At 46.9% G+C, this 14790-nt stretch overlaps 2 protein-coding genes across 2 annotated transcripts; one reads left to right on the forward strand and one right to left on the reverse strand.

Moving 5' to 3' along the window:
- The first annotated feature begins 1158 nt into the window (after positions 1-1158).
- LOC133915696 (protein NRT1/ PTR FAMILY 2.11-like) lies at positions 1159-6814 on the forward strand. Its single transcript, XM_062358958.1, has 3 exons — positions 1159-1407; positions 1531-1748; positions 5062-6814. The coding sequence occupies exons 1-3, from the start codon at positions 1260-1262 to the stop codon at positions 6460-6462; spliced, it is 1767 nt and encodes a 588-aa protein (XP_062214942.1). The 5' UTR covers positions 1159-1259; the 3' UTR covers positions 6463-6814.
- Positions 6815-7085: 271 nt separating this feature from the next.
- On the reverse strand, positions 7086-13858 carry LOC133915697 (protein FLOURY ENDOSPERM 6, chloroplastic-like). The gene is made up of 9 exons (XM_062358959.1): positions 13100-13858; positions 12937-12993; positions 12725-12846; positions 10590-10787; positions 10267-10505; positions 9502-9647; positions 9265-9412; positions 7656-7724; positions 7086-7584 (listed from the first exon to the last, which is right to left on the reverse strand). The coding sequence occupies exons 1-9, from the start codon at positions 13651-13653 to the stop codon at positions 7489-7491; spliced, it is 1629 nt and encodes a 542-aa protein (XP_062214943.1). The 5' UTR covers positions 13654-13858; the 3' UTR covers positions 7086-7488.
- Between the last annotated feature and the right edge of the window lie 932 nt (positions 13859-14790).

The following is a 14790-nucleotide window of genomic DNA, read 5'->3' on the forward strand; positions in this document are numbered from 1 at the left end:
ACATGGGCCTCTCGGAGTCGTTGTCCTGTTCCCACGCTGCCTCAGCCTCCTCCCGTGCCCCATAGCGAGCGGGTGAGGTTCGCTAGATGTGGGGAGCGAGAGGGAGGAAGTAGCGAGTCCCCCATTTGGCGAGCAGGATAAGGAGTCAAACGGAGCTTGGTTTTATCCAATTTTTACTACAAAATAGGATAAAAAGTGGGAAAGCAATTCGGTTGAAGATGCTCTTTGCATGATATTTGTAGGGTGGTTCTAGTTAGACACGATGATTCTTCCATTCATAACTTTTAGAGAGAGAGCGAGTGGGTGCTAAAAGAAATGTCATCACTTTGCGTGTATCCATGTGCTAAGGAACCTCAATCAATTATGTCTGCTGGCTCTCTCACATTCACTAGCCACTGGACGTAGGCATGCTAACCACTCACTCGCCACCCCTGTCTCCATCTGCCTGCCTCCAAACAATCTCCAACAACTCCCAAAACCCACGATCCACGCACCAAACCCCTCTGGTCCAATGATCCGTTTGGGCACTTGGCTGGAAAGGTCAATGCAATTGCTCCCTTTCTCCCATCTCTCTCATGCTCACTAGAGGAGAGGGCAATCTAACCACAAACTAAGGACATTAACTATATCCATTTCTTTCTTCCTTTTTTTGTTTTGTTAGGAAAACTTTATTTAGAAAATGTGATAGGGGAATAATAGTGTCAAGATATTCTACCGATGTCGAACTACGAAAATGTAGATTTGGAAACATGTGTAACAGAAACATGTCATAACATGATAAAAATCAAGCACATCACTGGTGTAGCACCGCTTTAAAAATCCACGGACGCATCCAAAAACTCCAGACTTCGTTACGACCAGTGATCACTCACAGGGAATTCGCCTTGCGTTGGACTCAAAGGCACCCTCCCCCTCCTCCTTGCCAACTTAACAAGGACCGGTGGCCACTGTGCGGTCAAAAGTTCAGAGGGCGACATGGCATGATACAATTTTTTTTTAGTAGAAGTGAAGTCATGGTACTAATTTCCCAGCAGGGACCTTCTTGCAATAAAAGATAGTTTTATGTAGTGGAGGGGAAAAGGGCCCAGCTGCCCCACGTGACCGACTGCAACACCACTGATGCTGCTTTGCTCTTTTTATAAACCGGTAGGCATAATGCTCCTCTCATTACTGACAGACACTAGAAAGAAACGCGCACTCCCCGGAGACAGGAGAGAGAGAGAGAGAGAGAGAGAGAGAGAGAGAGAGAGAGAGAGAGAATGCGCAGCGGCGGGCGTGAGGACGAGGAGGAGTCGCGGAAGCTGAAGAGCATGGACGTAGACAAGCTGGAGAACGGCGGCGGCGAGGACAGCCCCCCGCGGCCCGCCGTCAAGTACCACGGCTGGAAGGCCATGCCGTTCATCATCGGTACGAGATTGCTGCTGTTGCTCGGTTCGGTCGCAGGGTTTTGCGTGCATGCCCCCACCGCACGCGGCTGGCTGGAATGGATGGCTGCTCGACGGAGAAGCTGACATGAAAGAATGGTGGCAGGGAACGAGACGTTCGAGAAGCTGGGGACGCTGGGCACGTCGGCGAACCTGCTGGTGTACCTGACGCAGGTGTTCCACATGCGGAGCGTGGACGCCGCCACGCTGCTCAACGGGCTCAACGGCACCACCAGCCTGGCCCCCATCATCGGCGCCTTCCTCTCCGACGCCTACCTCGGCCGCTACCTCGCGCTCGCCATCGCCTCCATCGCCTCCCTCATCGTGAGTACCCTCACTCCTCCGCCAGTACAATTATCGCTCCCTTGCCTGCTTGTTCGAGGCGGATGTCGTCTCTTGCGTGCTCGCTCGAACTCGATTTGGGGGTGGAATTCGATCGATCGATGGACGGATTCGTCGGGCTCAGATTCAGTTTTCTTGGGACCGTGGATGACGAGGGAGCTGGTGGCCGGCCTGGTCTGAGTTGGACTTCCGAGCTGCTCTTTTTTTTTTCTTTTCTTTCGAGCTGGTGACCGTGGTGTCAGTACAGCTTAGCTGAAGTTTCAGTCCATTTATCGAGATGGTACCAGATCGGACGCATCTGCGCTCTAGTTTAGTTTAGATTTTTTGTGTGGATTTCAGAGTGCATTTTAGGTGAATTATCAGTCATGATCTGGAAATATATAGCTCTCTAACCAGTCTTTAGTTGATGGATTTTTTTTTTGCTATTTAGGGAGTGAGTACTATACCGAGTAGGAAGCTGCAGGTACCGTCTTATACTCTTAACGGGTCAAATTGGTGGTTGAATTTGTGTTGTTAGAGATACGGTGTCTTCAGTTTTGATCGTTCAGTGTTGACGAATTCTGCTGACGTACGTGTTGTAGTATGTTTATAAAATCTCCCATGGTTGTTAGGCGTCCACTATTTTTTCCTTCGAAAAACTAAATCCACCAGCAGGCTTACTGATCTCCGATCCAACGCACACGTGCCTGATCTGATCAAACTTAGACGTTGTTTGTTTTTAATTCTGATTATAGATTCTAGCGAATATCATAATTCATAATTCGATAGGAAGAAATTTCTCCGTATAATACAGATTGTGACAATACATAGTAAAAATAAACATAGCATTAGCCCCTAATCTCGCTCCATAATGACCCCCACGTTAGTTAGCCTAGCCTCGTGTCCTGCATTATCGTGCACTAGCAGTGTGAGTGTGTAACTCATGATCAGCGCCACGCTAACCCGTATTGTAATGACCTAACCCGTCGGCTTTTTATGCTGTCGATCAGCTTTTATGAGCAGTTTTGATACTCCATTTTGCCCACACCTGTACCCCACGGCGTAGCTGCTAAGTAACGGCTACCTAATGGAGGCTAATCATTAGTGTAATCCTAGTGAGGCATGCCTCGATAATTAAGGTCCCCGGCACCGACTGATACCGTAGTGGCATCGATCACGATCAGCATTGGTGTACTAGGTTCGGAAGAGTACGTCATTTGCACGCGAGTCTTGGAAGAACCTGTCACGCGCAGCCAAATAAAACGGTTCGACTTCGTCGGCCCCTTTATCCGGACAGACGCGCGTATCTGTCGGTGACCGCCACCTAACACTATTCAATCATATTCTTTTTATTTCTCTTTTTGTTCCTGTTATTTTTATTTTTTTATCTCCAACCATTTTACTTTGAAAGAATTTATAAAAAAAAATGAAAGAGAATCCTGTTTTGAAGTAAATAACGTTGAAAATCTTTTCGTAATGAAAATCATGAAGAGAAATTATTGAAACGCTAAAGATAAATAACTCACTTGAAATGATCTAACTGTAGTGCACAGACTCACAAGAGGGGGGGAGGAGGAGCCGGTGGTGGAGCCATCGGAGATTGAGTAGCTAAAACGATGGATCGGTCGGGTTCCGGAGGCAGCAGCCCACGTACCGTGTTACTCTGCTAGCTGGAGGCTGCCGCGATGCGATGGGGAATCGACAGCGAAAGCCACTTAATCTGGCGGCCGGTGGTCGGATCTCACACGGTAGGAGCGTGACATGGAGTCGAGGAGTTCGTTCCGAGGCCACTACGAGTCTTCCTGACCTCATCGCCCCCCACCCCGTGCTGCTCGGCGCTCGTGGTCGCGGCGCGGGCCAGGTCGGGGGTGTCTCTGGTAAAAAGTGCCGGCCCCGCGCCGCGTTTTGCTTTGCCGGAATGGGTTCGCTCGGTTCGGTTTCGGTGGGACGGGGTGGCTTCGCCGTGGCCACGAGAGGCCGCGCGCGCCGGCGCGCTTGTGGAAGTGGGCGTGTGCGGAGCGAGCGGTGGCGTCGGAGCCGTGCACGGCAGGACCCAGAGTGGGCTCAGGCGGCGGGTAGGTGCGCAGTGGGAACACGTGACGGACAATGTGTCGGTTTGGACCCGGGTGGCGGCAGCGGGAACGCGTGGCGCTGGCTACTGGTGCGAAAAACAATTCGCATGCACAGAGAAGATGGAGCCACCAGGATTGACTCACCTGCTCGCTCGTTTCGTGGACTGTCACACTGTGTAGCCCGCCAGGACAGGAGGGCAGGACAAAGCGTCCAGGTCGATCACAAGCAGTAGCTCCCAATGCCACGGCCACTGCTAGTAAGTTAATCGCCTGTAGCCTCCCAATCGTTGGTGCCCACCAACTAACGTGCCGTGCGCCTCTGGTTGCTTCGCCGGGGTTTGGCCCCGGGAGCCGTGTCGCGTTGCCGGCGGAATTGGATGGTTGGCATGGCCTAAGTGGGCCACGAGCCCATGACCCAAGTGGTGGTGTTTGGCCCAATGGTTGGCGTAAGCCTGGGCCCAAACGGGGGGAATACATTTCGCTTGTGATGACCAAGCTATTTCAACTCATCGCTCAACACTGTCTCATCGCTTGGGATATATCTTCGGGAAAATTGCATGTACCACTAGAGGTCACTTCAAGTTGCAATTACCTCCTAAAAGTAAAATAGTTACATTTAACACTCTACAAATTTAACCCTAGTACAAAATTCCCCCTCATGGTTCTTGCTTGACTCCATATCGATATTTTTATCATGATGTAACCTCGAGTGTTCCGTATAGGCTGATAACATATAAATGACGCGATGTAGGAGAGTTTGATAACGTATTCAGACCTAGAAGGCTTCTCATCTGGTCTGATTTGTGGACGGAATTGCAGTGGCATATTTGATCCGATAGACTTTAGTGTGCGGTTATACCCTTCTCCATCCCCACCTCTTTATGCTGGTAGCCTACGTGGAGCATTCCAGGTCATATCAAGGCAAATATTTTGATATGACATTTTGCAACGGGATTATACTTGCCGGGTGCTAAATGCAATTATTTTACCTGTATGGTGGTATTTGTAATTTGGAGTGAATTGTTAGGAGGGTATTCCATTTTACTCAATTTCTTTTGTACCCATATGGTTAATTAATAAAGTTCCTGCTTTCCTTAAAAAAACTTAACACTGTCTTAGCAGTAGTGACAATTAATCTGCTTCGATGCGTTGGGTTGGGGAATCGCGATTTAAGATTTCAAACTCACGTTGAGTTCCCTCCGACGTACTCGCTCACTTGTTCCATCCTTCCATGCATCGACCAGGGCATGTTCCTACTGACGCTCACGGCCGGCGCGGACAGCCTGCACCCTCCGGACTGCGGCGTCGGCGAGACCTGCGAGAAGGCGACCCCGTACCAGTTCGCGGTCCTCTTCATCTCCTTCGCGTTCCTGGTGGTGGGCTCGGCGGGGATCCGCCCCTGCAGCATGCCGTTCGGCGCGGACCAGTTCGACCCGCACACGGAGTCCGGCAAGCGCGGCATCAACAGCTTCTTCAACTGGTACTACTTCACCTTCACCGCCGCGATGCTCATCTCCGCCACGGTCATCATCTACGTGCAGAGCAACGTGAGCTGGTCCATCGGGCTCGGCATCCCGACGGTGCTCATGTTCCTCGCCTGCGTGCTCTTCTTCATGGGCACGCGGCTGTACGTGCGGATGACCCCCGAGGGGAGCCCCTTCACCAGCGTCGTGCAGGTGCTGGTGGCGGCGGTAAAGAAGCGTGCTCTGAAGCAGCCCAAGGACCCGAAGCAGGACCTGTTCAACCCGCCGCACACCAGCGCGCTGGTGTCCAAGCTCGCGCACACGGACCAGTTCCGGTGCCTGGACAAGGCGGCCATCGTGGCGGCTCCCGAGGAGGTGCGGCCGGGGGGAGCCGCGCCGGCGGACCCGTGGAGGCTGTGCAGCGTGCAGCAGGTGGAGGAGGTGAAGTGCCTCATCCGCATCGTGCCGGTGTGGTCGACGGGGATCATCTACTACGTGGCCGTGGTGCAGCAGTCCACGTACGTGGTGCTGTCTGCGCTGCAGTCCGACCGCCGCCTCGGCCACGGCGGGTTCCACATCCCCCCGGCGTCATTCACAGTCTTCGCCATGCTCGCGCAGACTATCTGGATCCCCATCTACGACCGCCTCCTGCTGCCAAAGATCCGGAAGATCACCGGCAAGGAGGAGGGGCTCACGCTGCTGCAGCGCATGGGCATCGGCATCGCGCTCTCCACGGTGGCCATGGTCATCTCGGCCATCGTGGAGGACCGGCGCCGCGCCATCGCGCTGAGCGAGCCGACGCTCGGCACGACCATCACCGGCGGCGCCATCTCGGCCATGTCCAGCCTGTGGATGGTGCCGCAGCTCCTGATCCTGGGACTGTCCGAGGCGTTCAACCTCATCAGCCAGATCGAGTTCTACTACAAGGAGATCCCGGAGCACATGCGAAGCGTGGCGGGGGCGCTCGCGTTCTGCAACCTGGCGCTCGGCAACTACCTCAGCGGGTTCCTGGTGACCATCGTGCACCGGACGACGGGGTCAGGGAGCAACTGGCTGGCGCAGGACCTCAACAAGGGCAGGCTCGACCTCTTCTACTGGACCATCGCCGGCATCGGCGTCTTCAACTTCATCTACTTCATCATCTGCGCCAGGTGGTACAGGTTCAAGGGGACCAGCAACTGATCGGCCAAGGTGATCATCGTCTCCCGAGGTGAGCAGGCATGGATGAGCTTTGAGCTTTGTGCTGATGGAAATATGGTTGAACGGTTGGGTAATTATGGCATGGCCTTGGGAGAACAGGAGAAAAAGGGTGTAGAACAAGGTCAGGATTATTTGTGTGTTACCATAGCGGTTGTTCGGATTTTGCTTCTTATATTTTTTTGTCGCTTCTGTTTTGAATTGAATCTAGGATGATCAAGTGGCTGGGGAAAGAGAAGAAAGAAACAAAAGTGTTGGTTTCTTGTAAGTTGCTAAATTGAAATATAAATGGATGTTAAGATGAAATGAAAGTTCAAGTTTGGTTACCTACTTATGATACTTGTGATCCAAATATATGACTTCAGCGACAGTACCATGAGTAAATGAATGCCTTCAAAATTCAGTTGTGTTTTGCCTTCATGCTGCCTAGCCTACCTGATCAGAGTCCGGCTAGATTATAAATTGGTATGCAGGAGGGATACAGAGATAGAAACTGATGCGGAGAGAAGTTCTACCTTGTGCTGAATCAATTCTCTTCCACAGCAACGCCAAACCGCTTCCTCACAGCGATTTCTACTGCTGGGGTTAGAAGCCCATAAACATAGCACTTCGATAAATGGAACTCCTGCAAGCTGCAATCTTACAGCCACGATTTTGTTTCATCACAGCATATGTACATCACTACATTGTTACACGCAACGAAGGCGAACCAACACCTGAACATTTGAATACTTTTGAGGGCAAAACTATGCTCCTCCAGGGGGCAGGGAGAAAGAAGGGGAAGAAAAAAAAAAATACACAACTACTTTCTTCTCCTATCTCAACGGGGTGATGCATTTCGACAACACCCTAACTGTTTATGTTGTACACGACTATCTAAAAAAATAAGAAATAACTGAAGGCAAAGCTGACTAGTTACAAGGAGGGACCAATCTAATCAGTTGGGATCAATCATGTCAAGAACGATCTAGGCAATAATCTACAAAAATGCTACAAGGATGAAGCTGCAAGTCAAGTGACAACCAGAAGGTTGTTTTCATGCCCATTGTTGTACACAGTGGGACGCAGCGGATCATTCTTCCAGACACCATCAACAATAAACTTAATCTGAAGAACAGTTTGAAGCTATCAGAGAATGTAAAAATACTGATTACAGGGAGTAAAGGGCAGACAATTACCTCATATCTACCCGGGTACAACCTCAGGTTTAAGGAAAAAATACCGCTTTCTGATCTTTCCAGCTTTCTCTGCAGTGATGCTTAGAATTAGATTAACCATAGAAAAGAGATGATAAAGATGAATGTGTATGGATGGGGGTTATCTTTCCAATTGAAGGATATTCGCGTGCAAGCACAGAGTGACATCTAAAGCAAGTCGATTTATTTCACCTACGGTGCATGAAATACAAAAATCTACTTTGTGTTCATTGCCTGGAAACAGAATAAAATTATGCCATTTGGATCAAAATGAACACAAAAGCGGTTTGGTCCTTCACCATCGACAATATAGATTGATGAACCTCATTTCATTGAACTCACCAAGATTATACCACACCTACTAATCATTTAAGAAAAGGCTAAAAATCCAGCAATACAAAGATATACAATCCTACAGGTTAGCATCCAAAGCAGAAATTCACATAGTTAAAAATAATCAGTAGTCTGAAAACGATATCAAAGCTGAAACCAGGCCACATGTCTAAAGTAAAATTAGTTCCATATTTATTAATTAGTGCATGCCATATATATCACCATTCATATTTTTTTTATCCAATGTGAGCATGAAATGCATAGCTAAAAAACATCCGGCCAGTTGGGTATTACAGTTAGTAGCGAAGTGTGACACGACAAGTAAGGATTGATGATCAGTTCATTAATTGAAGATAAACATAAGGTGACAAAGCCTCAGCTTAGGGTGAAGCTATATGCAATAAATTATAAATCTGTTCTTCAAACCACGCCGGTAAGGATAAGGTATTACATAAAAAGGTAGAAATAAATTTCAGTTTTATAGTCACCTAAAAGAAACTTGTGGGTCGTTTGACCTAACAAGTCGCAACGTATACACTGCATCATTACCAAATACAACACTAGTGCCTAGGTATAGCTGAACCTAGGTTTAGAAAATCCGTGTAAATTTACTACCAGTGCCTTTGTCATTTTCCAATTCTCATATGGTAGACAAAAAAAATATTGAAAAAAATTATTAGACCTTATTCCCCTTTTCCAAGAAACAAAAACAAATGTCTTCCACATCTTTTTATTCTCCCTAACTATCCTAAATGACTAGATGTCCAAATCTAGTGACCCGCCCCCCTAATCTGGCTACACCTCCAACCAGATCAAAACAAGTTGCTACATTCATGAACATGGCAGGTTTTTTTATGACACATGTTGCTACATTCATGACACATGGTGTACTGTGTTTGACATGAATCAACACACCAGCACAGTAAGTTTCCAGGATGTGGTCTCCATTAATAGTCTTTTACAATATCTAATCTTATCTGTTTTAGTGATGTATCAGCAACGAACTAATCACTTATCATAAAACGCGCTAGCAGTAAATTGCATTTGCAAAACCAATAAGAGAAGCAACATACTTGGCCTCATCTCTTTGATAACCCTAAATTTTATTTGAATAAATTCAATAGAACTGTAAGGACTAAGGACAACCAACTAAAATGAGTAACAAAGAATGGAGCCTTAAAATATTACATATCTTGTAATTATTCAGTAAAGTTCAAATATTTAAGAGACATAACAGAAAATTGGGGTAGGTACTAACTTGATTTGTCCAGCCATCAAACGACCCAACCAATAAAACCTCCGAAGCAGGATTAGGCCACACAATATAAACAGTACGGAGCTCACTCAAGGCCTTCTCAACTTCATCAAGCCTCCTTTGTTTATCTTCAATTATTTTGTTCCTTTCACTGATGACATGACATATATTCTTATAGAGTAAGTAGGCGGCAATGAGATGAAATATGAAGCATAAATGATAAATTTGAGGAGGGCATACATTATCTCAAGTGCCATCTTCCCTTCTAATATAGCTATTTTAGCACGGATTAACCGTAGCTCCTCTTGAGCTTGCATTACCTTTGTCTCCTCAAATTCCCAATCGTCGGAGACATCATTGAGCACAGTTGCTCCATCACCATTTGACTGGAAAAAGAAATAAAAAAGTCGGATTGTTTAGAGAGACAAGTATCATGCCACTAGAAAAATCAAGACAAGAAACATCTCAGAGATGATCATTCAGCACAGTTGCTCTAATACTACTTGACTGGAAAAGGAAGCAACAAAGCTGGATGTTTAAAGTTACAAGTATAATGCCTCTAGAAGTATAATCCCTAGATTATTACTGACAGACTGTTTGGTTATTGCGGCAATTACTAATGATAATAAGTTTCAGAAAACCTCGAAAGGTATAATAATAAATCAACTAAATTTTGCAGCAAACTACCGACAGAAGTGGCTAACACAGAAGCATTCAACATTGCAAGGGAGCATCCTCTACTGACCACTGCAATCATTTGTAAATCTGCTTGCACTATCTTCATGATGCCAATATAGGCATTTACGAAGATATCATCAGTCACAATGTAAAAGATTTCATTGCATGCTTCCCATGATGACACTCTTTGTGAGTTGGTTGGTTCATAAAAAGCAGATCAGTGCAGTGGAACCATGTCTACTAAGTGCTAATTAAAAACTACAACTGTGGAACAAGTAAAGAAAAGTGAATGCAAATAACACTTTATGTGAAGATACATATACACACCATATCTGATAAAACTTTGTCAAATCTTGATCTTAATGTTTTGAGAGCAGCGGTAAGATCCAATTCCAAATTTTGAAGACGTGAATGAATCTCATCTCTTTCAGAGTCTACACGATCACTAGGATAATCGCTTACAGCCACACCATTAGATGATCTGTGACTGTCATTTTGCACCATTGCAATGTCTAGTGAATCATGTCCAGATAATTTTGCCCTTTCAGTTGGTAGGACCTCAGCAGCTGCAGTACTTCAAATGTGTCAACAAGCAATTAATTAACAAATATGATGCACTATAGAAGAATAAAGTTGATTTGATGTATTACCTTCAAAATCAGATAAGCCACCCTTGCCAAGGGTCCATGTTTGCCATGTGTCATTGCTCGAACTCCTTAAGGCATTGTTGACCTCTAGTGTTCCATTTTGAGGTAGAGATCCATGAATGTTTCCATTATCAGGTACCCTTGGAGTATACCTGCCACCAGCCGCATTATGACTAGAAGCGCTGCTATTGCCAACTAAAGCTGTACACATGCAACATAGTTGGGTCATTTTAGTTCACAATGAACATTCTGAGCCGTTAGCCCGTTATAATGATTTATGCATAAGTTGTCCATAGAGAAAAGAATCCAAAGCTTCCTTAAGAACACTGTAAAAGTGGAAGCTCGTAATTGCTGACCATCTGACTCTCCATTTAAAAGTATTGGTACTAAAAGTGTAGTGAGAGAAGCCGCACATGCAAAATCAGTAAAATACCCAAAACACGGTCAGTCTTAAGGCAGATACTTGTTAGAAAATATATTTGCAAGTCTTTCTATACCCTATAATAAATTATCTATACTAAATTTCAACTATACATGTATACTCTATAATCAAAGATGAAGGCAGAAGACGCTGTGCAAAGTACTAGCTACTAAATCAGTTGTTTGTACTTTGTAAATCACTTGAGGGTAGACTGAAAGTAATTGCTCTGGATCCTCCAATGATCCAAAAAGGGAACAAGACAAAATAACTCAGTAGTGTTTTTGCAATTAATCAAAATTGCAATCAACATCAAGGTGTGAGCAGTGAACATTAACACGAACAATAAAAATATGACAGACCACAGAATAATTATAAATTATTAGTATCATTATTTTATTTTAAGAAAATCATGTAGCTGACAAAAAGGTATTTTGTCCGATGTATAGCCTTAAATGGACAACTAACTAACCGTTACAATATATTTTGTTACATGTGTAAAAACAAATCGGTTCATTTAGCAAATTTTCTACTAGAGACGATGTTAGAAAGCCCCTGCAGAAAAGATCAAACTACAAAAACAGACAGCTTGGACGAACCCTTCCAAGTGCACTCATTGAATTCCTGGAACCTTCACTCCCACGCATTCTTTTTTTTTTTTAAAAAAATGTGAAGCAAGGAGTAGAACTAAAAGAAGGCAGCCACAACGCGTAACTACGACCACTATGCGGCAATGAGCTCCTTGATACAAAAAATAAAAAAAAAAAAAATCAACTGTTGTAACCAAGACATCTTATTTAGTCATAGATGAATGCTTCCCAAAACACGGTCAGTCTTAAGACAGATACTTGTTAGAAAATATATTTGCAAGTCTTTCTATACCCTATAATAAATTATCTATACTAAATTTCAACTATACATGTATACTCTATAATCAAAGATGAAGGCAGAAGACGTTGTGCATAGTACTAGCTACTAAATCAGTTGTTTGTACTTTGTAAATCACTTGAGGGTAGACTGAAAGTAATTGCTCTGGATCCTCCAATGATCCAAAAAGGGAACAAGACAAAATAACTCAGTAGTGTTTTTGCAATTAATCAAAATTGCAATCAACATCAAGGTGTGAGCAGTGAACATTGACACGAACAATAAAAATATGACAGACCACAGAATAATTATAAATTATTAGTATCATTATTTTATTTTAAGAAAATCATGTAGCTGACAAAAAGGTATTTTGTCCGATGTATAGCCTTAAATGGACAACTAACTAACCGTTACAATATATTTTGTTACATATGTAAAAACAAATCGGTTCATTTAGCAAATTTTCTACTAGAGACGATGTTAGAAAGCCCCTGCAGAAAAGATCAAACTACAAAAACAGACAGCTTGGACGAACCCTTCCAAGTGCACTCATTGAATTCCTGGAACCTTCATTCCCACGCATTCTTTTTTTTTTAAAAAAAAAATGTGAAGCAAGGAGTAGAACTAAAAGAAGGCAGCCACAACGCGTAACTACGACCACTATGCGGCAATGAGCTCCTTGATACCAAAAAAAAATCAACTGTTGTAACCAAGACATCTTATTTAGTCATAGATGAATGCTTCCCAACTATGTAATAACCCTTGGTGATTGGCAAAGAAAGTACTACTGCCACTGCACAACTGGAAACAACTTATGTTCCTAAAGAATTTTGAGAATTGAAATCCCACATACCACCGTTGTCACTTCGGCCTTCCACTCGGGGACTGCTCCGTGGCGGTGGCCGCGCCCGCTCCCTATCCCTCTGTAGCCTGGTGAGCATCCCCTCGAGGCCTGCTTTGAACCTGACCTCCTCCCTGTAACCACCGTGGAGCGCACCACAACCATGATTAACCAACGAAGGCCGCAGGGAACAAATGGAGCAACGGGCTTCAGCAGGCACCCACCTCGTCTCCTCCGTCTCCGGCTCCCACCCGGACGGTGACGCCTCCTCCTCCTCCTCCCTGCAACGCACGTACCGAAATTCAGCAAGACGTCGCACGATAAGGGGACAGCGGAGCAATCAACATTCAATGGACGGCCACAGCACAGAGCAACTCGATTACCCACCTCCCGGCGTCACCCCCCGCGCCCGGTGCTAGGTTACGGTCATAGACGCCCACCTCCGGTGGGTAGTGGGGGTGGCCCCCACCTGATGATACCGACGTCGTCGTCGAGGGGCCGTCCGCGCCGGATGACCAGCCGAGGGAGAGCCACCCCCCGCTGGACGCCACGGCGGCGGCGAGGTCAGCGCGCCCGGCCGCGACGAGCTCCTCGCGGGTGGGGAACGCCCTGGGCTTGGCGGAGCAGCGCATGAAGTCGTAGACCGCCGCCTCCAGCTCCTCCTGTCCGCGGGCGCCGCGCGGGCCCGGCGCGGGGGCATTGGCTGGGCGCTGCTGCGGCCGCGGCTGTTGGGGAGACGGCGGCGTCGGCGTAGGTGCCCGAGTCGGGGCGTCGCGGCGCCGGCGGTAGGGCCGGCGCGGCGAGGGCCTGGAGGACGCGGACGCAGCGAGCGGGGCGGAGAGGAAGCGGCGGCGGCGGTGTCGAGAAGGCGGCGGTGGAGGAAGCGGGGTTAGTTGTAGGGCTGGGATTGGGAGGAGGGAGGCGGAGAGGAAGAAGGGCATCGCGGTCGCATTTCTCTCCGCGCTCCCGCTCGGCGAGGGCTCGGCGAATTGAAGAGCAGCAGAGGCGACGAGACGAGGGGAAGATGAGGAGACCAGGCGACCGGTGTGGCAAACCAACCTCCGCCTCACCCTCTCGCCCCAACCAGCCCAGCCGCCGAGCCCTCAGGTGCGCCGCGCCTGCGTTGGCTACAGCCCACCACCATCAAAGCGAGGACAAGTCGAGTGGCTCGGTTGCTCACACGCCACGCTACCGTTTCCTTTCCTCGTGCGGCCCGTGTGCGAGTTTTTTCACAGCGGGAGAATTTTTCCGGCGCGGTTTGAATTTCTCATGCCCAGGTATTAAAATTTCAGCGAAATTTTGTGAATCCCGCAAAGAAGAATCCGATTTATTCATTGTTTTCCTTACTTTAATTTTGGAGGAAAATAAAATATCTAATTTCGAAATTTTCTTTTCCTGACATGTAGGACCCACATCATGGAGTACGAAAAATGATCGAAATTTTGGACTTTTCTCTGGTAAACGAAAAAATTATAAAATGAAATTGAAATCCTTGCTCATGGTCGCTCTGTCGCTCGCTAGGCACCGACGGGGCGTCTTGGATTCGATAGGCAAGTCAAGTCAGGGATCTTTTTGGACGACTAGAGCCACTCAGCGAAGTGAGACCATCAGAGATGCGGTGGGCTTTTGGTGGACCCGTGGCACCGACCACAACCGCGATGGCAAGACGTCGCATGTCACTCGCTGTTGACACCTAAGGCATAACCATGTGACACCCTTTTCTGTTCCCTTTTGCCTCCGAACATCCACTTGTCGAGTCGAGTTGACACCATGAAGCTGTGTGGCACTTCGACCCTTTGGGTGATGGTTGGTTGCATGCCCGAGTCACGGTTGACAAATGCATGAGAGCCTCAAAATTTGAACCCCAACACATTTGTCAAATGCTGCAAATATCGGCCAAAATTTGAAGAATTGTGTGAGAATGCGGCCAAAATTCATAATTTTTTTGAATTTGAATTCAAATTCGACCTATATGTGTCGGTTTCGGAACATGACCAAGCTCAAATCAATGCATATCAACATATATTCGCGCATTTTGTTCGCATTTGCGTACCTGGTCCGAGTAGAATCAAGTGTGA

The sequence above is a fragment of the Phragmites australis genome, chromosome 4 (assembly GCF_958298935.1).
Source record: "Phragmites australis chromosome 4, lpPhrAust1.1, whole genome shotgun sequence".
Classification (NCBI taxonomy): Eukaryota; Viridiplantae; Streptophyta; class Magnoliopsida; order Poales; family Poaceae; genus Phragmites; species Phragmites australis.

What these genes read in the sequence shown, in the direction of transcription:
- LOC133915696 (XM_062358958.1), top strand. Translation starts at nt 1,260, where the DNA reads ATGCGCAGCGGCGGGCGTGAGGACGAGGAGGAGTCGCGGAAGCTGAAG. An exon ending in GGCCATGCCGTTCATCATCG is followed by an intron (nt 1,408 to 1,530) that starts GTACGAGATTGC and finishes GAATGGTGGCAG; the next exon opens with GGAACGAGACGTTCGAGAAG. An exon ending in CCTCCATCGCCTCCCTCATC is followed by an intron (nt 1,749 to 5,061) that starts GTGAGTACCCTC and finishes TGCATCGACCAG; the next exon opens with GGCATGTTCCTACTGACGCT.
- LOC133915697 (XM_062358959.1), bottom strand. Translation starts at nt 13,653, where the DNA reads ATGCCCTTCTTCCTCTCCGCCTCCCTCCTCCCAATCCCAGCCCTACAA. An exon ending in GCGGGGGGTGACGCCGGGAG is followed by an intron (nt 12,994 to 13,099) that starts GTGGGTAATCGA and finishes CGTGCGTTGCAG; the next exon opens with GGAGGAGGAGGAGGAGGCGT. An exon ending in TTGATGGCTGGACAAATCAA is followed by an intron (nt 7,725 to 9,264) that starts GTTAGTACCTAC and finishes GCATCACTGCAG; the next exon opens with AGAAAGCTGGAAAGATCAGA.